Here is a 27459-nt window from a genome sequence, read left to right as displayed (position 1 = left end):
AGGTGTAACGTCCTTTCCAAGTCCAATTTTCGAACTTTTAACTTGTCAGGCACGACAAACCTCCCAACATTTTTTTTTGTTTCGATTGCATTCTTCTTTCTGGGATCAATAACTTCATTTTGACAATAATTTTGATTTTCTACAAATTATGACAGCTGAATTGTACACTAGGCCTACCCACCACTCTTTAGGACTCTTCTAGCGCTCAAAGATAGATGTCGTAGAACACATTTTTTTCACCTTGTAGGACCCACAAGGTTACACACTAATCTCCATCTTCGACCAAGGCCTATTTTTTAAATGTTTTTTGGTGAAATTTGCTTAAATTTTGAAAATTTGATACAGTCACAGGCAATGACATTTCACCATGAATTTGCTTCAGATGTTTTTCAGCTGATCCACACATACAATCAAAACTGTTCATACGGTTGAAGCTGCTACACGCACGTACGTTGTAGTGGTAAAACCGTATGAAGACGAATAAACAGTTTTGATTGCATTTTTAAGAGCAATGGACTATTTGCAAATTTGTAGTCTTTAGGAGAAAAAATATTCGTTTTTTGTTGATTTCTCTGAACCAAAATATTTTTTCGAAAAAGTAAGACCATTAAAGTACGCATAAATGTGTCACTTTTCAAGGAAAATTGGTTTGTAAGTCAAAACTTAACCCACATAAATTTACACAATCTGCAAAGGTTTGTCCAAGTGGGATAAGTTATCACCCACAAACCAATTTTTACCTCAAAAGTAACACATTTTTACGTGCTTTATTGGTTTAACTTTTTCAAAGAAAGATTTTGGTTCAGAGAAATCATCAAAAAACGAATATTTTCCCGGCAAAATGTAGGCTGATAATTTGAAAAGGGTCTATTGCTCGTAGTGGTAGCAGTGGTAGCAATAGAAAAGAGTAGCAAATTTAGCATGGTAATTTTCAAGAAAATATGCCCTGTCCGTCACCCGATGAGAGACAATAAAGCCCGCGGCCTCTGGAAAAAATTGGAAATAAAAAAAAACATTTTTTGCTGAGAGACAAATGTTAATTTGTAAACCGAAAAAATACTACAAATGGAATGATAATAATAATAAAAAAAATCTTTTTTCTTCTTGTTGTATAATTTATGATTAAAATTTAGATTTTCATATCATTTTTCATATTTCTTTTTTTTGTTTATTTAAATTAATTTTATGCAATGCTTTTCATAACTCTTACGAACTATATTTCTTTTTATCAATTTTGTATTTATAATCATATACACATCATAATATTTAGGGACCTTGTTTTATAGCTGTGTGACATCCCCGGGGATAAATCGCAGAATAATATTCTTAATAAATTTTCTATACAAAATACAAAATAAAAATGATTCAAAAAATCAAATCAATTTTCAGTGTTACTTTGAATTTTTCATTATCTTTTCCTCTTTAACTTAATTAATATTAAAAACAAAAAAAATCGTTTTTAAAACGAAAATTAAATTTTCTTTACCGTTGCACTGTTTATCAATTTTAAATCAATTCTTTTAACTGAAATGAAAGCACTGAATTATCGCTGATGAATCGTTAAAACTCTATCGGATTCCATCAATACAAAAATTAAATTTATACGCAACATTATATTCGTGTCTCTAACCATCCACTTCCAATATACTTTCATCAAAACTACCCTTTTTCTTGTACACAAAATAATTTAAACTTCCTAACCGATTTAGATTTCCATCCGTTTCGTTTATCATTTCCACCGATTTCATTTGATGAAATTTAGTAAAATTACATTTCCCTTTTCCTTCTCGCACAAAATCGTTTAGTAGAAACGTACACAGCAATAATCCGTTAAATAATTCCAGATATACGTTCGTGGCAAAATGTTGATTTCTTCTTTTGATTCTCTTCTACGTTCGTTTCTCTCTTTTTTTGGCATATCCATTTTTAAAATGCACCAAATGGATCGAGTTTCACGTTCTGGCCGCCGTTCTGATCGTGGGACACTGGTTGCGGTTGCATCATGGTCGGTTGCATCATCATGGGCTGTTGCGGTTGCATGCCCATTGGCATCATATTAGGTGGCATCATCGGTTGACCAGTCATTGGCATACCAGTTAGCGGTGGTCGCATTGGCATGCCTTGCTGTATTGGGGAGAAGTTTCATTTAGTTGGTTTTAATTTCAAAGTGTAATATGGTTTCTATATCGGGGAATCTACTTCTACGTACTTCAGAGTGAAGGGAATGCACTTTGAGTTCGACGAGTTCAGACATCAGAGATATAAATTGTATACAGACCGAAGGAAGTTATCTTGCTAATCGGAAGAATACCTGCACTCTCCAGAAACATTGTTTTCCTATTCCAACAATAATCTCTTCGTCGAACAGAGACCGCTTCTGCGCTTACTACCACAGTAATCCACCCTTATGTTAAACCTTAAATGTTTCAATTTTGAAACATGTAAAAACCAAAACCAGAAACAGTTCCGAACCACCATTGTCAAACGTTCTTGTTCTTGTAATACAAATTCCATAATCTATATACACTTAGCTTCAACGTATTCATGAAGCCTAGATAAGAAGAGTGTTTCGTATTCAATACCATAAATGATAGCAGATTTTGGAGCTAAATTTTTGTGACGAAATTAATCAACTCTTGTTGTCTGCTAAGCACGGACCAAACGTTTACAACTTAGAATTAGCATAACCCGTCCTAAAAGCTTTTTTGAACTTGCTTTGCTGCCAATGCGAATAAAGCTTTTATTTTAAGTTTAATGAATAAGGTTTCCCTCCATAGCACCTTCGGGTGAGCTAAAAGAAGTAATAAACATACGGTGTAATTCCTTTGTCCTGGTTCTTACTAAATATAATCGTGGAGTAAAATTAATCTCGATTTCGTTTTAATACATTGCACACTGTGTTGCGCACCTATGTTTTAGGACGCGCGCTACAAAAATCAACTCGTGCAACGAGGTGCACTGCACATATACCTTTTGCAATTGACAACTACAAATAGACAAATGTCGCGATTTCGGTACATGAGCAGAAAACTATGTCACCATTTGATAGGTGCTGAAAAGTATGACACAATTTCGATACAAGTGCGGAAAAGTATGACACAATTTCGATACAAGTGCGGAAAAGAATGTCAAATAATTTGTGTTGTTATAGATTATGACGCTGGCGAAAACTGTTCTAAAAAACCGCCAGTTCTCGCCATTACTGTCATAACACTGAGATACGAATTTCGTCAACATACGTCCAGTTTGTATGAAATGGCTCATTTATGTCTTACTTCGGATATTTCAACATCTGACATGTTTTTGCGATTGACAACTACATTCACTGATAAAAACATTTCGTCAACATACGTCCAATATTTCATACAGGCAGGCAGACAGCTTCATTTCTGCCTTATTATACTTCGGATATGTATATTCCAACGTCTGACATGTATAGTATATCGTACATGTCCGACATATAATCATATATACTGCTCGTGACTATTCGTGTCAGTCGTATGTTTATATGTCGGACATGTACGATATACATGTCAGACGTTGGATTACATATCCGCAGTATAATAACAGCTGCCAGCCATTTCATACGTACTGGACGTATGTTGACGAAATATTTTTATAAGTGAATGTAGTTGTCAATCGCAAAAACTATTTTGCGAAGCTCATATTCGAACCGACGAAGGTTTTTTTTTTCGTAAAATGCGTAAATTTTGCAGAATTATCGTTATCCTAAATCGATGACTTAATGACTTCCTTCAACCATTTTGGACGTTAGCCATTCTAAGATATACAAATTTTCATTCCGAAAAAAAACGCAGACTCATTACAGCGGATTAGATCGATAAGAAAAATATTTATGAAAAATCAAACAAAATGAAATAAATAGAAAAAAAAAATCAAAAATTATGTACAACAAAATTTTGACTTACCTGTGCATACGGTGGCGTCGAGTGAAAGGAAGCGTGTACGAACGGATGGTGTAAAGTGCTGGGAGCGGGACTTACAGTCATGCCTTGCGCCTACGCAACCGAAATAATAGCAAAAGAAAACAAAAAAGAACACCGCGAACGCCAAATAAATATTCGGGAAATAAAAATTGTTTTTCGTATGTTTGTGTGTGTGTGTGGCAAATATAAAAAAGAAGCAAAAAATAGAGAAAAAAACAGTAAATAAAAAGTGAAATTAAAAATTTAAAGTAATTAAAAAAAATTGATAAAACGTGTATATCGTGATCACCAGCACCAATAAAATGATTAGAAATTATAATCAGACTTTTGAAGGCCAACAGCAGACAGCGACAAAATTTTAAATAGGAAGAATATTAAATATTAAACGTTAAATATTTATTGGAACAAGTGGTTCTTTTATCACGCAGATTTCAAGTTGGCGCGTGGTGAAAAGCTTTAACATAATATCTGATGGCTTCAAACGATCTGACTATATTTTTACATTAACTTTAAACCGAAGAGTGCTAACAAGAACCGTTGGATAGCTGGAATTTTTTTTTGTGCTACATAAAAATGCTGCAACTGAATCTCATTTGCATCCTCTACACCATCGATCCCGATTTGTAGTAAAAATTGTGTTTTTGAAATGTTCAACTTAAAAACAAAATTTGTTTGAAACAGAAAATCGAAAGAAAAACAAATTCAAATGAAACCAAAAATTTACTTATTCGGCTCAGAGCTCTGAAAATGTACAGAAAAGAGAGGTACGCAACCCAGACACACCGTGATGTTATTCGATTGATATTGAAATGTTAAGTCAAACAAAATTTTGAATGAAACAACTACATGAGTTTGAATATTATAAAAAAAAACTTTGAATCACAAAACAATCAAAAACAACTGTCCAACACACTCACCATAGGTTTGTATCCAGCTCCAGTTGTAGCGGCCATCGGTTGTGGTGTCCAACCAGCTGAGCCGGGTTTGGCTGCATTTTTCGGTGAATTCCAGTTAACTCCCCTATTCACGAAAAACGAAATGCCCGGATTAATTCAACGAAAACTGGTCGATCACAATCACATTTGTTTTTCAACATTTACTTGACTTGCGCCGATGCCGATTTGTTTATCGTCAAATTCTCTGCCAACGATGCCAACGAACTGTCCAAATCACCAGTAAGTACTTTGCCGGTACTTGCAGGCTGTGGCACCATTTGCTGTTGTCCAACACCTGCGGCAAGAATGTTTCCTTGTTGAATAGGGCCACCGCCGGTCGATGAAGCCGGTTTCAACACATCACCCAATGCATCGAAACCTGTGTGTTAGGTGTGATGTGTGCAAATTTATCCCCGATAATTAAGTTAGAATATTGTGTGTGGCGATGTGTGATGAGGAGTTAGTCAGATTTGAACGGATTTGTACAATTTTTTTTTTTTTTTTATTTGGTGTATAGTAGAATCGACCATCCATCAAAGCGTGGAAATGGAATCCATTTGTTATGGGCGAAAGAAAATGGAATTTAAAACAGAAAATTGTTAGTTACAGGTTGACGAATTTTCTTTTCTTAAAAAATTATGTGAATAACTGAACAACGTAATAAGCTGCGGTTGAGCAAAGTATTTTTTCAAATATGTTAGACTACTGGACTAGTGAACCAATGATTTCAAACTATGAACATAGTTTGAGTGAGCCAACAATTGTAGGAATATTTTATAGAAAAATTGGTTGCAAGACTTTTTCTGGCGAACAGGTTGGTATGTATATACAAATAGTTACAACATGAACATCAGTAAATTTTTGGGCTGCAAAATTAACTGGACAGAAAAAATCTCACTTTCAAAAACGGCTAAACTAAAACTTATTAACTAGTCAGTCAGTCTTTTATAATTGTAACAAGTCTGAATAATTATTGGGTTAGTATTGCTACGACCATAACAAATAACTTTAAAAAAATACATACGTCCACCCACACACACACACCCATAATCTTATTTACAAATTGCAGACAATGATTGCAACGCAGGTCGTATTTTCGAAAATTTATATGAAGATCTTTGCGGCGATAAAAGGCACAGTGAAAATTAGTCAATCACAAATAGACCGAGAGTGCAATGTGTACAAGAGTACCTCATTAGCCCAGAGTGGAGTGCCGAAATATTTTTTTGTAAGTCAGCTAAAGCCTCGACTTGGGGTGCAGATGACGTTGTAGAGCTTTAGTGTCTTTAGTAATCCAGTAGATATTCATTAGATGAATCAAATTTTGTCGGTTTCAGCAAACGGTTGAGTACAAAATTAAAAGTTATAGCTCGGCTGAGGCCATTTTTTCGAGTTTTTCTTAAAAAACGGCCTTAGCCGAGCTATAACTTCTAATTTTGTTCTCAGCCGTTTGCTGAAACCTACAAAATATGATTCCTCTAATGAATATCTAATGGATTACTAAAGACATTAAAGCTCTACAACGTCATCTACACCCCAGGCCGAGGCTTTAGCCGACTTAAAAAATATTTCGGCTGTCCACGCTGATTAGGCCACGAAACCTATGTAATATTATTTCACGATCCAATACGACAAACACTTGTTCTGCGACGTTTGTGTTTGAACGATAGTAAGGCAGTGACGAGGACCTAGTGCACCGTCCACATATCATGTCAAAATCAATCCATCGATGCAGAAGATATTGTTAGATTTTGCATTTTTCCTTTGGTACCAATGGGTGTCGCTTAAAATCAATTTGGATTTTCTGCGGGACTGTAGAGATACACTAGACCTCGTTAGGGCCCTACAGTCAAACACGAAAGACGTAGAGCAAGCACGGATAGTGTAATATATATAATTTTAAACTATGTGGCCTTACGAGTGGATGATATACAGATTATCGTCTGTGTCTCGGTTTAGAAGTTTGACATTAAAATTTAGTTATGTTTAGTTTAGTGAATTGATCAGCTGAAGAGTATTTTGAGATTTTTTTGAAGTTTAAATTCTTAAAAAAATCCTACAAATTCCTAAGTTCTAAGGTTTTGAAAATTTTTACGAACTTCAAGAATTTTAGGAATCGTGAACATAGCGGAGTTCGTGACACAGTTGTCTCCCCATAAGAAAGTCACCAGCCAACGCAACAAGGAATTGAATATTTTCAACGTTTAGGGATATTCTTTGGTAAAATTATATAGCTGAAGAAGTTTTCTGAGTCAACAGAAACGTTTTATAGCGGCAAACTATAAAACAGCGACAAAACGTGAACTGGTCTGGTTCGATTGGCTGTTTCCAATGTAGCTTTTATTGCATAAATTTGTTGTAATTGCAAGTGCCAATGTTTTTTTTTACCCATACATAAATTACGATCATTTCTGTACATTTTAACATTAAAGGGCATGCTATAACACAATGGGAACGACATATTGTAATGCAATATATTGGGATAAGCACAAAAGCATTTTGATTTTAGTTTTCTTCTCTCTCTCTCTCACTTCAGTAAAAAGCCAATTCAATCATACTCTTCAAAACAACATCGTCGCTATTATGCTAAACTGTTTCCTCAAATAGTTTTAAAATAAAAACTCACTCAAAAGCATCAACGAAAATTATCTCTAAAAATCATTATCAAAGAAACTCTCAAAAAAACGCAACAAACAAAATGAAAAATCATAAAAGAAACACATTAAATGAACAACAGAGACCTCCTACACCACTTTGCTGTTTTGCCGGCGACGAATACATTTGATGTTGCGGTGATGAAAAACCAGTGCTAGACATATGTTGTACGTGTTGCTGTTGCATCATCGATGGGCCAATCATCACATTACCGGTCACTCCTCCACCAGTTATTTGTTTAGCCGGCGAACCACCCAAAGCCATTCTAATCGACTCATTCAAATCATCAAATGCACTCACTTTCGATGCATTTGATGCGGTTGAATGGGCTGGCGATGGTGTGGTCATGTTCGCTCGTGGAGGCGGTGGCCGTTGTGGTGGGCCCACTGTTGTTGCAAATGAATGATCAAGAATATTACCGTCACCACTACAACTATAAACTAAATCACCTGGTGCTGATGATGGTGCCGGAATGTCATTCATTAAAAATGGATTCGGCAACGTTGTGTCCGTGGCTGCGTGCAAGTAGTAATATGGCCCTAAGTTAATACATAGTACGGAGAGATTTGGTGAATGTTTTAACGATATTTTAGTTGTTGTCGGTTGATTGTGTTCCATTCAATAAAGGAAATGATTCATCGATGCGACTGTGATTTTCTAGTCACTCAGATGGATGAACGGATTTATTTTTTCCATGAATTCTTTTAAGTTCAGAGGCACTTACAATGTTGAACTAAGATGGACTATGCAGTGAATGTGAATTAATGAAATTAATGTTCATCGGAATCATTCACAATTGTGAACGAAAAAATTCGGCAGGCTGCAGACTCAAATTGATCACGACACACATTAATATGCAAATGCAAATGTATGTTGGTATAAAATAATAATAGTGATCTGCCTGAGAGACCATGAAAGGTTTGGGGCTAGATCATTAACATAGTAACGTTGGTGCGTATGGTTCTACTCTTTGAGACCCTTACATTACTGAAATAATTTATTATACCGATGGTAAATGGTTATTCCAACAATCCGCACGCTGTCTTGGGGACTTTCATTTTTTTTCTCGTTAATATTTGAGTGAACTATTTAAATGTCTCCTAGGCTAAGACTTATGTTGGTGTGACTTCGTGATATTAGTCTGAAGTGCCAACCACTGTTGAATAATTTCGAAATATATTAAGGAGCACATCGGCAAAGTATTGACGCAGAAAACAAATTTTCCATCCGGAATTGAAGGAAAAATTGTAGAATTGACATTCTGTACCACTTGGATAAACATTTCCTCTTATGTTCTTTAAATAATAATTTGAATTCCTACACTGCTAGGATAACAATTCTCATTTTCATTGAGATCTCTATCGTCATTACGACAATACGACAATAGACTGATATGATCACAGCGAGAAAACCGAAGACTAGTTATTATAACTTGCCTTGGGGTACTTGTCAAAGTATTTGCTTCTCTGTGAACGTAGTACGTTGAGAGCGAGAGGACCGAAGACCAGTTTATTATAACTTGCCTTGGGGTACTTGTCAAAGTATTTGCTTCTCTGTGAACGTAGTACGTTGAGAGCGAGAGGACCGAAGACCAGTTTATTATAACTTGCCTTGGGGTACTTGTCAAAATATCTCTTTCTCTTTCATCATAACACTATATCTACAAAAAAATCAGTTTTATGTTCCCGCTACTCAATCCGCAGATATTGATACGAGCCAAACCGTCACCATTAAGTATATCAAAAAATATGAAAAAAATTCGATTTTTTAAAAACTAAACAATGGAAATGAACGAAAGATTAGTCTCACTATACCATTTCTCTGATCGTCTAAAATGCTTAAATGTTTATCCCACGTGCACACTCTTTCTATTCGATTGGGAACAAAACAAAAAAAAATCGTTTTGGATCTGGATTGTTAATATTGGGCAGAAAAATGATAGCAGATGGCGTTGCTAACAACATCTGTTATCATTTTTCTGATGTTGTGGGAACTGAGTTTATTAATTTGGGGTGTTATCATAGGTGTTGTGAACCACCGAAAATATTTATTTAATTTCATGCAAATGTTAGGTTGGTTAATGAAGCTACTTAAATGACTAAAAATTAATACACAGCCTCTGAATATACCTTCGATAAACATGAAAATGACACAATAGAAACACAAAACAAATAACTTACCGACAGGTTCAGATGCACCAAAAACGGACGAAAAATTGCTATCTGACACAAATTGATTGGTCGATGAGTTTTGATTGCCAGCAGATCCATTGAATCCTAAAATTAATTATTTTTTAAATAATTTTCCTCAACTCAAACCCCACTTTCCCACTACCATTTCCCATCCACATATTGTTGCCGCCAGTCGCCGGTGCAACACTCTGTGCTGGCGGAGCTGGTGAACCGAACATATCCGCGAATGGATTACCCAATTGCAACAGATCATCGGACGCTTTCGATGAGTATGCCGATTGATTCGGATCTGTTGGCAAACTACCGCCACCGAATAGATCGACAATATTGCCTTGAGTGGCTGGCGGTGACGAGAGGAACGGATTATTGACCGCTGCCATGCCAGAGGTGGGTGAGGTAAGTTTTGTTTGCTGGATATGAATGAGGGACGAGAAAACGATTATGGGGAAACAACATTACATAGAAGTAATCTTTACCCGATATTGGTTCATGGCGGCTTCTTCTTCGGCCAGTGCTTGTGCTTTTAATGATTCGTCAATGCCGTTGGCATGATTATCGAATCGTGTCGACGCTGCAGCCGTACCAAATGATGAGCTAGTAGAAGATAGGGCAGATACGCCACTCTTTACGTTCTTTTGGTTGCTACTTAATTTCGTGTGTGTGTTTTTTTTTATGGCGGTGGTGTAATGCGGTGTGTTTTGATTGGATGGTGGATTTAGGGTGGTTATCACAACAATAATAACGCAAAAAATAAGGGTGTTTGTGATTGGATATATGTGTGTCGTGTGTAAATTTTAGTGATTTTAAAATTCAGAATTTGACAAAAAGAAAATTGACAAAGCAAAATTACGATACAAGAACAAATTTGTGTGAAGATAAAAATTTGGATCAATAGTTTCGTTTGAATTGGTTCGGTTTAATTTTTTTTGGTGAGTTGTTTGTTTCGAAACAATTTGTCATTCCAATTACAATATTACATTAAAAATTAAGTGTCAACAGCAAATCATATTCATTGTAGGCAAGCAAAATAAAATAATTCCAAAAAATCACATTGATTCAATGGGTGTTACAGGTTCAAATTAAATTATTATTTTTTTATGTACGGGATATAATCATCATCAAATTTACGACAAAATATCATCAAACCATAGAGGACACAGGTAATGAAGTGTAGGATCGAAAAAAAAGAAAAAAGAAAAATAAAAAAATTCATTACTAAAGTGGTCACTAAACAATTGTTTAAAAATATGGATTTTGTTTTAGCTTAAATTCTAGACGAGATCTTTTCGTAATAAAAAATTTAAAAAAATTAAAAATGTGCAACAATTCAGTACAATCAATTCAATTCAAATCTAAGACAACTTGTTTTCGACGTTAAATGGTTAAATCTTCCAGCGATTGATCGAATAAAAATGGGGATCGGAACGGGCTAAATTCAGGCCAGACAAAGAAACCGGAAGTAGGTACAGAGGCGGTAGGCAACATGTCTGAATAGGGTGTCAATCAAGTTTTTGGGACCCCCCAGTGATTCTGAAAGCTCTGGTCGAGAATAGAAGATTGGTAACCAACATTAAAGAAAGATCATTTGTTGGATAAGCGCAGGTTCATAGAAGGAAAAACAGACTTCATCATTTCGAAGTTTTTGCAGCTCTCAAATGGGCATACTTTACTCACAAGAGTCCAAACAATGAGACAAACAAGATGAGCACATAGATCGAAGTGCGACTCTTGAGTGATGATGCTTCAAAGGAAGTTGTTTTTTGAGAATTTAGCTAGGCGAAGGAGCGAATAAGTAGAGGCTGTCCTAAGCTACAACATAAACTAGCATTCAATTCTTTCCGATTAAAGATTTTAAGAAAAAGCGAGCGAAATGTAGATTTTCTTCACATTCATCCACAGTTTCGTTCACAATTAATTGTTGTCAACTTTGCCGCGAGTAAAATGATGCCATTAGAAAAATGTGAGAACTATTGGAAAGCCAAAATCAACGAAAATTTTCTTTAGAAATGTTAAAAACATTTTTTGAGCAGTGCGACATGACAGGAACTCAGCAAAGTCATTTATTGGTTGACCTGATTTTAAGCTTCTTCAATCCTTAGATGGTCAGAATGTTAGACAGAACGAATTGAATGAACTCCCACTCTACATTACGTAGAATTCTTACTGAATTCTTATCCAACCCGTTTGTCAAAAATCAATTGACAACAATTTTGTCGTAAAATTAATCTCAGAAGCAAGCGCAGACAACAAATAGAAAGCTTATGTTTAAAAATTGCATCAAAGTGCTGTAGCTGATGTAACCTTTCAAGCCCTCGAAGATAGCTTTCCAAGTGCAGAACTATCATCCACTATAATGGCTTTTCCCAAATGTTACACCCCCATGACGTAACAATTAAATTTAGATTTCAAGCTTGAAATCAGCACAAGCCCACGAAACATTATGCTCCCAAACATTCGTGGGAGGTGAGAGTTAATCGCTGGAAATTTTAACGCATGTCACGTAGAAAAACTAGTACAGTCTACGGTCTAGCCAAACAATTTAGAAACGATCAGGTATGGTCATTTGAACTGCTAACAATTCAAACGGTTTGTGTTTTCGAACGTCAAGTCAAGGACAGTGGAAATATGTAGTAAGAAGTTGAAGATGTAATCAAGAACAAAAAATTGTGAAAAGTCAGAAGGTTTTTAAAAGAAAATGATGGTTTCCCAGTGGGATTAAATTTTTTATTTATTCAAAGCGAAAAAAAAGACTGCTCGCATACGGCGCAGTCAGTAATTAAACAGTTTTTACTGAAGTGAGAAAAGTTTTTTTGTAGATAGACGAATGAGGAAATTGTTGTTCGTGAGAAATCGTTTAAAATCGAGAACTTGAGACCATAGTGATCAGTTCAATATCAAAAATCGAAGAGTTGGTCCCTTGTCATGTTTTTATGTTTCATGTTTCGATTAAATGACCATACCTAACCCCATCTAAATGGAAACTAAATAATTGTAAAATTTGGAATTTTGTCTAAATGGAAGTTACATACTAAAGTGTGCAAGAAAAGTATTTTTTGGCAATTAAAAATGCGTCAAAAAAAACAATAATTTTCAAATAAAACTCCAAAATTACCTTGACGATTGTGTCGGTGTATTTGCTGCGGATCCTTTACGTCCCTCCAAAGAAGCTAGGTGACCTTCAAGCGCTTCAAGTAATGAACTTGGCGCTTTTGTCAGATCTGGAATTTCACCTTTGTCAATGCCAACATTCTGCGTGGTTAACGGAAATAATTTTTAGTTTTTAAAATCTGGCGGGAAATATGAAATCGTTAACGAACCTCAGCCACTTTCAAAAATTCACCAACCCGATCCATTCGAACCAAAAACTTTTTGTACAAATCTAGCGCATCCTTGCATTGTTTCTTATTCATATCGAAATATTTTTCTAATAAATTTATAATACCATCGTTGTAACACGCAAATAAACGAATTAAATCTCGGAAAAGTAGCATAAAGCACATGTTTATGACGCCTGCAAATCGAATTCGTTTACACATTTAACGGATGCTTAAAGCATTTAGCAATTTTTCTGCCTTACCATTGGTCAAATCATTTGCTGTACAATCAAACTCTAATAGACCATCTAGTTGTGCTTGAAGTACTGGTAATGTCTTTAATAGTTTGTCAGCATTCATCGTACGCAATGAGCCTTCCTCCTTCCCCCGTTTCACCTTGCAAAAGTCGAACGCAACGGTACGATAGGATAGCGCCTTATCATTTAAATACTTTGCATAGCGTCGTATAAACGGTGACATATCGTAACCTAAAATGCATAATTTCGTATTAAATTTTACGGTCGTAGATGTGAGCACAGTTAACAATCGTATGTGTTCGAATCGCTATGCAGAGAAACAAACATAATTTTCACTTTAATTGTTATTTGATTTGAACTTGGAGCACTTGAACAGAGACAAACACACAGACTGATCGGCATAATGCCAAAATTTTGTTTGATTAATTGTTTACCAACAGAAGTTCACATTTCCCAGTTGAATTACTGTCTGCAGGACAGGATGTTTGTTTGGATAAACAATTTTTATGAATTTTCAATGTTATACCTGGATGTAAGAACTGAATTTCATTCTGCTACGAAAATAGCATTAGACGTGTCGCGCACTTGTCTGTTTTACTTCGTTAAGGACTTTTATTGGTTAAAATGTTAACTGAGTATCTATCAGTATCTATCGTAAACGGTGCTAAGTAGCGTGAAAAGTTGATGGGTGCGACATGATAGAGAGCGAAGTGTCATCACAGGTACTCTTTAGTTCAGCGTTGGGTTGCGCTAATTATATTGTAAGTAATTGGCGCGCTAATATGCACCATTTTTCGTACAAAATAATAACGGTAAAACTAACGCAACCCGATTAATACCGTTGCAAAATCACATGTTTGTTTCTCCACCAATTCGAAATTGTATCGCTATATGAGGCAGTAATACCGTTTCTAATTCAAATTGGTGCTTTAACTACTACAAATCGGAAATAGTGTATAGAGTACAGTTCAATTGAAAATAGATTTTCTTATCACTTACCAATTCTAGCCCCCACGGTACCTTAATGGGTTGCACAGCAGAAAAAAAAAACAAAAGAAACAGCACATTATTTGATAAAATTAGTACAGTTTTAGTAAGGAAGACGAATCGAGTCCGAGAAGCCAGGAGAGCAAACTGTTGGAAATCGATTCGTGTATAATGAGGCTAAATGAGTGTATTAGGAAAATGAGTTTTTGAAACATTTTAGTAGAGAGAAACCATTGTATAAATGCTGACTTGTCGTGTTGCTTCACAATTTTTGTTTTTAATATTTATTGAATATAGCGAATTGACGCGATCGGTTTTTACAGCAAGAATCAGTGTCTATTATTATAAGAATTTTATTTATTGAATTTATTGAAAATTACCGAAATTTACCAAAAATTTGCCGAATCTACCAAAATTTACCGAAGAAGATTTGCGGTAAAATTTAGACTGCAATTTTCAATGAAACATCATGGAAACATCCTACATTCTTCACAAGAGTTACGAGTTTTCTGTTACTGCGATTTCTCAAGCTTAACCCTCCAGAGTTTCCAATTCACGAGTGATATCTACCTCAAGACTCGAAAAACCTTGGAGTGAGATAGAGAGACCTCTAGAATGAAACTAAGGAATCATCGAGAGTGAGGAGACAAGGCGAAAACTCACTAGTAACTTTGTACTCTTTAACCGACAATAAAAAGCCTTGAAAGTTTTATGAATCTTGGTGCGAAGTACTTTATTAGTACAGCCTGCGGCCTCGTGTCATAATTACACATCTAGAGCCTAATAAATTACTTCGCACCCGATGTCATTAATAACTAAAATTGTAGTGCCATCGAAGTGGATTTTCAGATATATTTACGCACTAGTGCGTAAAAGTGAAGTTTGCAAAAATGAGGATCTCACTCGTGTACATAAAATTGTGTTCCTAACTTGTGCTTAAACTGGAATTTCGTGCATACGAGTCAACGTCGGCTTCGCCTCGTTTAAAGATAATTTTCACATCTATTGCGCAAAACTATCATTAAGGCACATGTGACATATCATGAAAGTTATGAAAATAGCTATTAAAAGAAAATCCGCACACGCTGTTAGTGCAATAACAGATTGAATACGTGTACAACATTGTACGAAAAATTATCGTCAAGTTCTCAAGAAAATCTTGATGGGACTATAACTTAACCTGTTGCATTCACATCGTAAATTGTAGCACATTTCAATGGTTTCTCCCCGTGTTGTGTTAATTGTTGGTTTAATAAGAAAAAAAATCTGAACACAAAAAAAAAATGCGAAAAGATGATGATGATGTCTGATGTAAATAAAACTCAGATGAACATTGCTCAAATGATAATTTTGTTTGGTTAATGAATAAAAAAATGTCATGCTGGCGATGGATTAAATTTTGATTGGGACAAAAGGAAATTGGACAAAACAAAACAGAAAAAAAGAACAAAAATTCGGTCGATCGATATTATACTCAAATAAAAATTACCTTGAACGCCGCCTTTGTCAAGGAAATTGCTTAAATTAAATGTCGAATTACTTGACGCTAGATATTGCATAAATCTCTGCAAGGAAATGAACGAAAATGTGAATGTAAATATTTGCGCAGTTGAAATAAATTTTAAATTAGAAATTTCAATCATTTCGGATCGATAGACATTCATGTTGTTGTAATTACAACACAAGCAAGTTCAAATTCATTGAAAGCGACCGAAAAATCAAATCAAAATTTATTTGTTTGGTGCTCAGGGGACATCTATCAATGCATGCAGTCTTTCTCGACCCATTACCACCCGTTCTATCAAATCTTCTATTCCTACACAGCATTAGATGTTTACTAAGACACTTCAGTTTCTACTATTATGTTGTCATTCAGGGCAATGTGTGTTTGTAATGTCTCCTGGCGTTTTGGTGTTTTTATGTCCTACATTAAATCCATTCAAGGCTTGGAACAGATCAAATTCAGACCATGTAACATGAACTCAATCGCCTTACAAATTATTAGGGTGTGTAGTCGCCCGTGACGTTGTGAACGTTTCAAACTTTTTATTGATTTTGATTGTCAGGTACGTCCTTCAGATTCTTAAGTTGACCTGATTGAAGATTGAACCTTGGATACATTTACAACTGTAGCAACAGAAAGCTTGTGCGGTTGACTACGAATGAAACTAAACACTAAGGAGATTGAGTAAATTTTGTATGGCCAGAATTTGACCTATTCTGACCCTGTTCTAAGGCTTAAACCCCATTCTTGTAATATCTCTATACTAACCGACTTTTGTTCTTTTCCTGTCAACCTCCTCTCTAGAGCAGAATATCTTCATGGATGTTAACTCAACTCTAAACATGACTGTTGTTGTGTGCATGATGTGAAATAAATAACTTTGAAATCCTGCTCAGTATAAGCTTCTTGTTGATGAAAAAGTTTTTAAAAGGTTAACGATGAACGAACCGTCAAAAGAAACTGCTTTGCAATTACAAAATGTATTAATCCTCGCTTCACCTCAACTCAATTTCAATGAAGATTATCCACCAACGTTACCGCACTTTTTGCAGATGAAATGGTAATTGCTGTAGTAGATATGGTTTTATAACTTTTATTATCTCAAAGCTGCTGTCAGAGGCATGGGTTTTAAATTCATTTTATCCCAACAGTTAATGTTATGTATCCCTCGAACATACAGGCTATGTAATAGTTGCTCTAAAAGGGAAAAATATTTTTATTTTCGCATGGCTACAGCAACAACTATAAACTAACCCACGAACGGGAATGGTTGCATATAAATTAAAACTGCCCGAGGTAATAAAATTGAAAACTCATTAATTCACCGACCCGTTGCCATAGTTAAAAGCCGTATTTTCATCTCGATACATTTTTACTTCGCATACACACACTCCTCTATCGTATCATACTCATACAGTCATTATAATACCTCGGTTTATTGTTGTATACGGTAGCAAAAAAAGATATTATGATTATGCCAGTTCGTAAGCCCAAAATAAATTTCGATGAGAAAACACAGAGTCGTTCTGTGTGTACTCTCGTATTTTGAGTATTTTGTTTTCATCCGAAACGCAAATCTATTTTTCATTCGTTTATATTTTGGAATTATTTATCCCAGCCACTTACCTCATTTCCATATGCTAATAGGTGATGTACTGTCAACAGGGATTTATATACAACAACCCAATTTGCGTTCTGTGTTCTTTCGACCAATAAATTGGCCAAATGTGGTATTGATACATTGGGTTCATTTGTACAGTGGACTAGATCTGAAAGAGTGAAGAGAAAAAGGTTTTGTTTTGTTAGTGAATTGTATTAATCAATTACGGCAATATGAGTAAACTGAACAAACTGAAGTGATGTTCCTCATAACTAAAGCTCGGAAGATGTCAGGTTTATCTGAATCTCACGTAAAAAGACCTGAACCTCACAAGAAATTATCTGAACCTGATCTTTCAGGATTATATGAAGCCAAAGAAAGGTCAGGCCGGATCAGCTTATTTTTTTCTGAAATTACCTGACGTTAACCTAAACTTGCAGGTTAAACCAGGAACTATTGTTGGGAAAATTAAGGAAAATATGACAAAATCTTGGAAAATTGAAGAAAATTTGAGAAAAGGTTTACTAAAAATAGTTCCTAGAATTAAACTGATTATCGAGCGCATGAGCGCATTAATCTCCACAGAATATATCAGACTGCTGCGAGGAGTAACAGCTTCGGAAAGTCCTGGCCCAGTGCCGAAAAAAGTCACAAATTTATCCGAAAAGTCAAAAAGCTCTTCGGAAAGTAGAGTCACGAAAAGTTACAAAATTTCACGGAAAGTCACGTCAGAAAAGTCACGGAAAGTACCTGACAGTCTCAGAAAGGCAGGGAAACTCAAAAAAAGGGTCACAAAAATCACAGAAAGTAACGAAAAGAAACGTTCCTGAAAGTCAGGAAAAGTTAAAAAAAAAGTCGTGAAGTCTAGCACTAAGTCATGAAAATTCTACGATATCCGGAAAATCCTGGATCTATTCAAAAAGTCAATAAAGTAAAAAAAAAGTCACGGAAAGTCTATTGACCTAATCTTGTGGTCGGGCACCTGCGACTGTTGTACGTATCCTTACCTTGGGGATTGTCGTCTTTACGCTAACCACAGATTTTTTACGTTTGGGATTATTCTCTCGTAAAATCTTCAGATGAAAAATGCCTTTTCTTATTGAAAACGGGGAAATTCTCTGGTAGTAATAAATGCCAGGGAGTAGGGAAGAAAAGATCTTTGATCTGGGTTTTTGCTACTCATAAGAACATTCTTCCCAAAACTCTAGTCTAATCTATTCTGAAATTTATCCAAAACATCAAGCACTAGTCAAAGATATTCATAAAGCTAATCGTTAGACAAATGTTTTGGGTAACAACAGCAGCAGAAAATCCATACAATACTTTTATAAATAAATGTGGAACCTGACGAGGCTACAGAGCTACGACTGCAGAAAAAGACCTAATGTTTATCGGGAAGATGAAAATTGGTGTTTGCTATAAATGTATCCATCGTACGTTATATTACGATGTTTCGTTCCATAAGTTTATTTACTCAATAACTTCAGTTGGCTTTTGGCTTCACATTCAACAGTACTGATCGTCTGTATTTATTTAATGTTCATTCGAATATCTCAATATAACGATCGAAACCAACCGACTAAGAATTTTGTTTATATTCACGAAAGCGCTACGAATACCATAAATACTCACTGCCATATAAAACGAAAACAACTAAAAATATTCCAAAATAATATCTTTGTGACCCCTATGTCTTGACCTCAATCGTTCTACTCAATTATTGCGCTTACAAAAAACAAGAACTATGTCTGCTCTGCATGCACAATGTACATACATGATGAGTACCTTCGTCAATTAAATTAACTGAGGATAATTTACATTTGAATGAATTCATTGCATATTAAATGGAAAAGGGACACTCTAGACGACCATAATTGGATTAATTTAGGTGCTCATTAGTTTGAGTGTTCAATAATTTGTTGACTGTACTCTCGAATGCAAATTGAAAGCTTAACTGCGTTGGGAGTTGACCTTACAGTTGAAGATGTTCTTGAGCCCTTGAGAGATATATGATTAAAATATCGTTCTCTGCTGATAAGAACGGATCTACTAGGAAAAAACATATCCTCTACAGATGACTCGACAAACTCAATTTGTCGTTGTACACTGTACTGTACAGGTACATTAACATGAAAATGATGAGTTGCCATCTTTCTGTTTAAAACAAAAAAAATAATCAACAAACAACGAAAAAACAAAACGATACACGACAGATAAACCGCCTGTATTCGATGGTGTGTGTACACATGATATGCTAAATCGATTACATCACAACCGACTGTCAATGCGTATACTTGCTTCGGAATATTGTGCGTTGTTTTCCTATGAATAATTAAAAAAATTTCTTCGGAAAGAATTTGTAACACAAAACCGTGAAAAAGAAACAATAATGGTACGCTAAAAACATGAGATAAAGTAAACTGAACGTTGAAATATAAGACCGGGACGAAGATATATTTTGCGATCTGAAAAACTGGTTTCTTAGCTCGACTGGTAAACGGTTCGGGCTCCTTTTTTCACCAAAAATTTTTTAGATTTGAGAACGTGTTTACATTCAATAACAGCAGCGACCATTTCTTTGAGAATTGAATTGAAAGAAATTGAAAAGAAAACCCATTCAAAGCTAGAATCGTATTTAAATAACTCGGAGAATTTCTCAAAAAAATTTTATTATTGAATGAGCTATTCATGACTATGTGGCTGACAGAAAACAAATCTTAATCGTCATTAAATCAACAAGACTATGCATACAATTAACGTTTTTTTCGGTGGTATTGACCTCTTTAAGATTTTTTTTTGAATTTTAACCGAAAAAAACGAAGTAAAATTAACTTTTCTTATGCGCGAACAAATGGCATTCAACAGACGTATAAAACGCATGAAATTCGAAGATTGATAAAGGCTGATAAAACATGTACAAGTGTCCGGTATATAGTGTCAACCACATGCAATATGGTGATAAACGTTTTATATACAGAAGTGAACAAGTTGTAAGCTCAAAAAAAATGTGCAGTGTGACAAGTACGACGGAGGTTGAATCATTCTAATATGTAGATTGTTGTTTTGTTTCAGTAATGATTGAAGGAACTGGATTTATGATCAACCAGATTGTGCAATGCAATAGATTCGAAATTTTTTGTTGTTGTTTGATGGCTAAATGGTGAATGCAATAATTAGGAATTAGGCTTCGTCACAAAGGTCACATTACCTCACCAGATAGAAAGCCAAAGGGAAAACAGTTTTTCCCACTTTTTCATCTAAATTCTGTTAACATTTCGGAATGTGACTTTTTGGTCCACCTGAAAATAGTATTTCTTACTCGGACCAAAAAGATGAAATTTTTGACCTGGGTCAGAAATGCTCCTTTTTGGTCCTATTGACATAATATACATAAACTGTTCCCCAGACTTTCGCGTATTTTTCCAAATTTTCTTAGAATATTTTGGGAAAATGTTGGAAAATTCAAGAAAATCTAGGAAAATGTTTTACCAAAAGTCGTTCCTGATTCAAGGTCATCCAGAAGCGAATACGTTGTCAAATAATTGCAGTCTGTACATGAATCAGTAGACATTCAATCATCACATAAATCAGATTTTGCGATTACTTGTGGACTATTGAAGCCACACTTTATATATCTTTTAGTCTCCTTTTCGGGCAGAAAAACATGGGCATATCATCGGATGATCATTGCTCGGGAGGGCATGTAATAGTACATTACTGTCTTGATGCGATATTTTTTTGTTGAGGCGTGTGGGAAGGTTGTATTTCAAGCCGAAGGAGACACGTTGAAACAAAAAAATGTCCCAGTAGGGCAGTACTGTATTTTATTTGTTAGCAGCCAGGAAATGGGAAAAACCGGTTTTGAGCGAGACGATAATGAGTCGTTTTCTGCCCTCAGGCAAATAAAATGTCTTGGTGTTGGAAGGATAATGGTTTTATCTTAATTCGCTGTTGATATTTCTGGAAAAGAATCAGCGATCGAATTCATAAACTCAACACACGACAAGCAATAGTAATGGGCTTTTGTTACTCAAAACTGTCAATATTGTGCGGACAGAAAATCTTTCGGGCGGGCTTCAAAGATTCGGGCGAGTTTCGGGTAAGTCTGGTATTTTATTTATCAGAAAAAAATGTTTGTCGGGTACAAAAACTAGTTCAGCCTGCTCACCTCTAATTTTAAAGTCTAGACGGTCGCAAACTTTTTCCTTTCCTTCGGTGAGTTCATCATAAAACGCATAAAACAGTTATGCAAACTACACACTCTTTACTTTCATTCAAAACTCGTATACATTATAAACGCTGTGCGTTGCGTATACTCGATCCATTTCCCATGAATTTCATTTTTAGTGTTCACCTGTTATACGGGAACTATATTTTCGTTAATTACAACAAAAAAACAACTGATGCATTAGACCATAAACACGCAAATTTTCTGTTCGTCCATTTGAAATTCATCTGATAAATTGAAATTAAACAACGGTGTTGGTTCGGTTTGTCATTTTGTGCGGTTGAATGTTCTTGATTCATTCAAATCGAGATTCAAATAATGGCTTTGTGGAACGGATAAACACTTTAAGATAAAACATGCAGGAAGAGAGTTCTTTTCCATGATTTGTGACGTAAATTGCGATGTAAATGAGACGAAATTCCATAACAACCATGAACATGTCTATGAAAATCCACGTACTCTGCAATACGTTTCCTTAAACGTCGTTATCATTCAATTATTCACTTTAAATATATAAATAAATCTGAACATGAATAACTTGATCATTTTCGTCTATAAGTACAGCGAACTTGATTCGATTCGAAGTTCTTTTGTAACAAATTAATCGAAATTTATGACACACAGAACGGTGTGTGTGTGCATGTAGTTCCAGGCATATAATATATAATTTGTGATTTTCATCTTGGTTCGTTATCAATATACAGAAATAAATTGGTTCTTAATTGAAATTTTTATTAAAAACCCATTCACCGAACGACATTCTCGCATTGGAATCGCCACACATTGACGAGGCGATAAATAATTTTTTTCTTCATTGAAATATTTTGTAATGTGAGACACAATGGCAAAACGGAATGAGGTTGTTAATAATTCATTTTTTTTCCGTTTTATCATTGAATTATCACAAAAACGAAATGAATGTGGGCGGGCGCACCATCGGTCGGTGGTGCGATATAATATGAAAACCGACACAAATAATTCCATTCTTTTCTCTTGGGGGAAACCAATACTCCGGAGAGTGCAGATTATGAATTTATAATTCCCAATTGAACGAAATTCGCAACAAAGACGATGTCTTATCTTTAAGTGTATCAATTCCAAACTGTACTGACAAAAGCAATGACATTATCAAGAAGTATCGGGTGAAAATGTGTGAGAATTTTTATTATCATCAACTCGGATTGCTTTCATTGACCGTGAAATGTTAACGATTTTCAAAATAAAAAACAAAAACAAAAGGTCGTTTTATTTAGTAATTGCGTTTGTCATGGTTTATCAACAAGACACGACGAATTTATCTATTCACCAATATTGGCGGCAAATACGCAAAGGTCATAAAAATGTCTGTTGTTCTAGTACTGACCGAAATGAGTTTATCAAAACAAAAGATTAAGGCAAACGACAAATCAGGAATAAAAACCTTCTGTCCATTTCTTCTAACATTAACCCATCCCCGAGACAGATGTCAATCGCCCCAATTTGTTCTCACCAACAAAATCGAAGCCAAATGTTTTGTTCCACACCATTACTTCGCAACGATAAAAATGGAATGAGTCATAAAAATATGCAATTCCGTACCGTACACGTGAACGATGTGGTCAATGATATGCAAAAAAAACTCTTAGCGACACAATAAACAAAACAGAAAAAGTGAGATTTTGTTTGGCAATAGGCGAGGTCATGATTTTATCATTGCAGAAAAAGACCCGTATCGATGGTATGAGTCTAGCCGAGAAGGAATCGCATTTTATGCTTTTTCATTCAACGAAAAGTAGCACATTTTAATGTGCATGATCGCTTTGTGAGTGAAAGAAACGTTTTTCGGTACATTAACGATAACGTTTTTGTTGTACATCGTTTTTTCCGGTGCTTTTTTTTGTATTCAAAAAATTTTTTATTCGAAGAGCACACATGTTTTATAGAATCACTTTGTCTCTTCTTTCCGTGGAATTCTTTTTTTTTTGTTTCTTTCTTTTTTCACTTTTCAAGTGTGTCCGTCAAAAAAACAGGTATTTTCCATTGTACATGTCGTGATATCGAAATATGGAAGAAGAGATGGACCTCAACACGTTTAACATCTCATGTTCATGGGAAATGGTTGACTGATCCATTAGGAATGCATATAATTACAGATGGTTACACAGTATTGTTGGATCATAGACGGAATCATGTTTCCATTTATTATGTTTGAAATTCTAATTCGAATAAATTCAATACTCTTGTGACTGGTGAATTGCAAATTGAGGGAAAAAATTGCATGGATGCAAAAAACGAATTGGAATGTGGACGAAAAAAAGACACCAAAAATTCACACAAACTGGTGAGAGGATTACACGACGAGAGAAATGAGAAATGTTTATCGATTTTAGTTTTAGCATTTTAATGTTGACCGAGTTTTCTATTCAGCACACAGAATGTGCTTCAAGGACAAGAGTACAAGAAAGACATATAATATACATACAAAAACCCTCACATTCTCGCATTTCAAGAATTGATTTTTCCAAACAAAGTTCAGATGGATTCGGTTACATAAAAGTCCAATTCGAAAGGGAGTATGGGAAAAAAGAAAGAAATTTCTTTCACTTACAATCTAAATGCTTCTTTTTCGGTCCAATCATCTCTTCTGTGGTGGCCTTACATACGGACTTAGCCAAGCCCTGTCCGGCTAAGCTATGCCGTGCAGCCAACAATCTATCGTTTATTGTCTGTCCAGCCATTTTTTTCTCTTCTTCTCAATTATATTCGGTTCAACAACACTTCAGTAATTTTTCTTCTTCCTTTTTTTTGCTTCACGTACACAGAGAATACACTCGAGTATGTTTCTAACTTTTTTTTTCTCTTCAAATAAAGGGGTTTCTAGCCCCAATCACTTTGCTATTTTTCGCACGGAAAAGAAATGAAAACACTTTGTACAATTTGATCGGCCGATTGGACAGAAAAATTTGATTTCGTGACAGTCCACAAGTCATTCGCAACACATCAATTCGCACACTAACATAAAAAAACGCCTACAAATTTGTAGCGTTCGTCGCAGACACCAGAAATTGACAATTATCCGGTCCCAGTCGATTTATCTGATGACAGAAAATGCGACACCCATCACAGAAAATCGTAGTAAATCTGCGTTACCGATCTTCATCGTTTATTACGCGCGAAGTTTGAAATTTTCGATGATTACAAAACTCAGATAAACTTTTTACATGTGAAACGAATACCGACGATTTCAAACGATAGTTAAAAAACAAACTGTTCTCAACTCAATTGCTTGTTTCATTCGTTCGACATTTCATCACATATGATAGCGAAATTTCTTATTTTTTGAGTGTATATTGTGTATATGCAGAAAAATACTCAAGGATTCCAATTGGAATTCTCGTACTTTACTTATCAAAATCAAATTGGAATGATCATTACTTATTTTCATTTTGTGGAATGATAATAAATTGGTTTGTGTACAAAAAGAAAACTTTGCAACTGGTATGTTAACAGTGTTCAAAACCGTTATTTCCACTATCATAAATCCATTTTTCACATCAGTACGTCACTTTCCGACCCCTTTATGTACCTAATTACCCTACAGTAACAGTAGACTTTCGAAAAATCAAGAATTTTGTTTTTTCGCTTTTTGGGTTTTGAAGCCCATTTTCCCCTCGAGGGGTTTGTAAATTTTCTTTGTTAAATATAAAAATCATCAGGACGTTGCAACTTGCACTGAGACACCTCAAACATACTCCTTATGGTCTTTTCTATGTTCCCCCACCTTTTGCCTTCACTTACTGCTGTAGAAATGTTAGAGACAACGATTTTATTTCATGAGGCTCTTTTGAAATTCTTTGGTTATTGATGAAAATGTGGATAAAGAGATCTGTTTTGCAGCGATTGGTCAGCAGGAAGATTTGGGAACTTAGAAAAGACCATAAGGAGAATGGCATCGGCGAATCTGGCACACGCGATCATAGTATGCGTCCTTTTACTACATGTAACGAAAAGTCATGACTGTGCCAGATTCGCCTCCTAGAGGTAAATCTGGCACAGAATCAATTTGTATGGTGTGCCAGATTACCCCACGCCTACGACCTGTAGTTGGTCCGGAAGTAGTTGTTCTTAGGCTACTTGTATTATGATGGATTTGTATTACTATCCAACGTCCGACACTTGTGCCATTTGAAGTTAGATGCTCTGCCAGTAATGTCTTATTTTAACACTGTTAACATCTATATCACGGCTACCTCACTGTATGCAATATGATGATATTAAATATGATCTTTTGATTGTCTGTGACCTAGCCCGACGACGTATCTCGCTCGAATAAAACATCATTTTGCATAGAGACTCGTGTTTCCGTGTATTGAAAATACCGCAGACGAACTATATATAGACTGGAAATTACGAACAAAATTACGTAAATAATGTGTCCCTAACATGAAATACGAAATGTTTGATAGTGTGAGAACTGGTGGGCAACATTCTACGTAAAATGGTATGAAGTGTGCATCTTATACAAATTGAGTCATTAAATCAGCAGTGGGATGCCAGCAGGGTGACCCCCTCGGACCTTTGGGATTCAGCTTAGCCATTCATCCATTGGTAGAGATGATTAAATCGGAATTTAATGTTTTTTACCTCGACGATGGCACAATCGGCGATGACTACGAGATTGTGCTGGATGACTTCAAATCATTTATCAAGGAAGGTAAGAAGCTCGGGTTGTCGGTGAATCAATCTAAGTGCGAACTTTTCATCCCTTTCGATGATCATCGGAACGAGATTACAGCAGCTTTTCAAGCAGTCGCACCAGACATCAAGATTGTAGGCGAATTGGATTTAACGTTACTGGGTTCTCCATTGACAGACTTGGCAGCTGAGTCCATTCTTTCATCGAAAATCGACACTTACGGATTGCTCTCTGAACGTTTGAAATCAGTTCACCATCACTCGGCTTTGTTTTTACTGAGAAATTGTATGGCAATACCAATGATGTCATACTTACTTCGGTCGGCACCAGTTTTCGGAAATCCTTTATTGAACGACTTGGATGGCATTCTGAAATCATCTTTAGAATGTTTTTTGAACACGGAATTGAACACGTCCTCGTGGGATCAGGCAACTTTACCCGTATCCAAAGGTGGAATTGGTATCAGAAAGTTGTGTGACGTCGCTATTCCTTCCTATTGCGCCTCGTTATACTCAGCTCGTGAACTTGCTAGCGCTATATTTCCAGTGTCAATAGTGACTGACAATGAACGCCTCGAAGAAGCTGAATCTTCATGGAAAGATATCACCTCCAGTGAGATCCCTTCTAATCCGTCCGTTCGAAAAAGTTGGGATACTCCGATAATCACTAAAACGTTTACTAGTTTACCGAGAAACAATTTGGTTGAAAAGGCACGTTTACTGGCTGTTTCTGAAAAAGAATCCGGGGATTGGCTGAATGCTGTACCTTCCTCAAATCTTGGCACTCTCCTCGACCCGGAATCTCTGAGAATTGCAGTCTCTCTTCGCCTTGGCACGAAAATCTACCGTAGTCACACCTGTCGGTGTGGTCAATTGTCTGACGAATTTGGTCATCATGGTTTGAAGTGTATAAAGAGTGCGGGCCGGTTTTGTCGGCACGTTGCGCTGAACGATCTTATAAAGCGAGCGCTTGCATCGGCGGAAGTTCCTTCCTTACTCGAACCGATTGATATTGCCAGAGACGATAACTCTTCTCGGGTGGATGGTGTAACTATCATTCCCTGGAGTCGCGGACGCCAACTCGCATGGGATGCAACTTGTGTCGATCCACTTTGTGCCTCGTACGTCAGGAAATCGTCCGTTCAAGCGTGTTCAGCAGCCAAAAG

The 27459-nt window shown here is 35.8% G+C and overlaps 1 protein-coding gene and 1 long non-coding RNA gene across 26 annotated transcripts; one reads left to right on the top strand and one right to left on the bottom strand.

Annotated features, from left to right (window-relative positions):
- Positions 1-1159: 1159 nt before the first annotated feature.
- LOC119068043 (phosphatidylinositol-binding clathrin assembly protein LAP) lies at positions 1160-24670 on the bottom strand. 25 transcript variants are annotated; one of them, XM_037171411.1, is made up of 15 exons: positions 24207-24635; positions 17418-17560; positions 15777-15852; positions 14300-14320; positions 13307-13531; positions 13047-13240; positions 12842-12978; positions 10206-10374; positions 9872-10139; positions 9718-9813; positions 7987-8076; positions 5048-5261; positions 4865-4967; positions 3930-4019; positions 1160-2124 (listed from the first exon to the last, which is right to left on the bottom strand). In XM_037171411.1, exons 1-15 carry the CDS (start codon positions 24334-24336, stop codon positions 1927-1929), a joined length of 2154 nt encoding a protein of 717 aa, XP_037027306.1. In that variant the 5' UTR covers positions 24337-24635; the 3' UTR covers positions 1160-1926. The 25 variants fall into 25 exon arrangements, with proteins under 25 accessions (XP_037027306.1, XP_037027386.1, XP_037027355.1 ...); XM_037171491.1 differs by having other exon boundaries at positions 5048-5177; XM_037171460.1 differs by having other exon boundaries at positions 7987-8052.
- LOC119068710 lies at positions 6570-26028 on the top strand. Its single transcript, XR_005086209.1, has 3 exons — positions 6570-6580; positions 11988-11992; positions 25983-26028. It is a non-coding gene; the product is annotated as an uncharacterized LOC119068710 (long non-coding RNA).
- The last annotated feature ends 1431 nt before the right edge of the window (positions 26029-27459 follow it).

This window comes from Bradysia coprophila, chromosome II (genome assembly GCF_014529535.1).
Source record: "Bradysia coprophila strain Holo2 chromosome II, BU_Bcop_v1, whole genome shotgun sequence".
NCBI classification, from domain to species: Eukaryota; Metazoa; Arthropoda; class Insecta; order Diptera; family Sciaridae; genus Bradysia; species Bradysia coprophila.
The sequence above is the reverse complement of the archived record's forward strand: the minus strand, read 5'-3'. Positions and strand labels throughout refer to the sequence as shown.

What these genes read in the sequence shown, in the direction of transcription:
- LOC119068043 (XM_037171411.1), bottom strand. Translation starts at nt 24,336, where the DNA reads ATGGCTGGACAGACAATAAACGATAGATTGTTGGCTGCACGGCATAGC. An exon ending in AATTTTTGAAAGTGGCTGAG is followed by an intron (nt 12,979 to 13,046) that starts GTTCGTTAACGA and finishes TTAACCACGCAG; the next exon opens with AATGTTGGCATTGACAAAGG. An exon ending in TCGGCATCGGCGCAAGTCAA is followed by an intron (nt 4,968 to 5,047) that starts GTAAATGTTGAA and finishes TTTCGTGAATAG; the next exon opens with GGGAGTTAACTGGAATTCAC.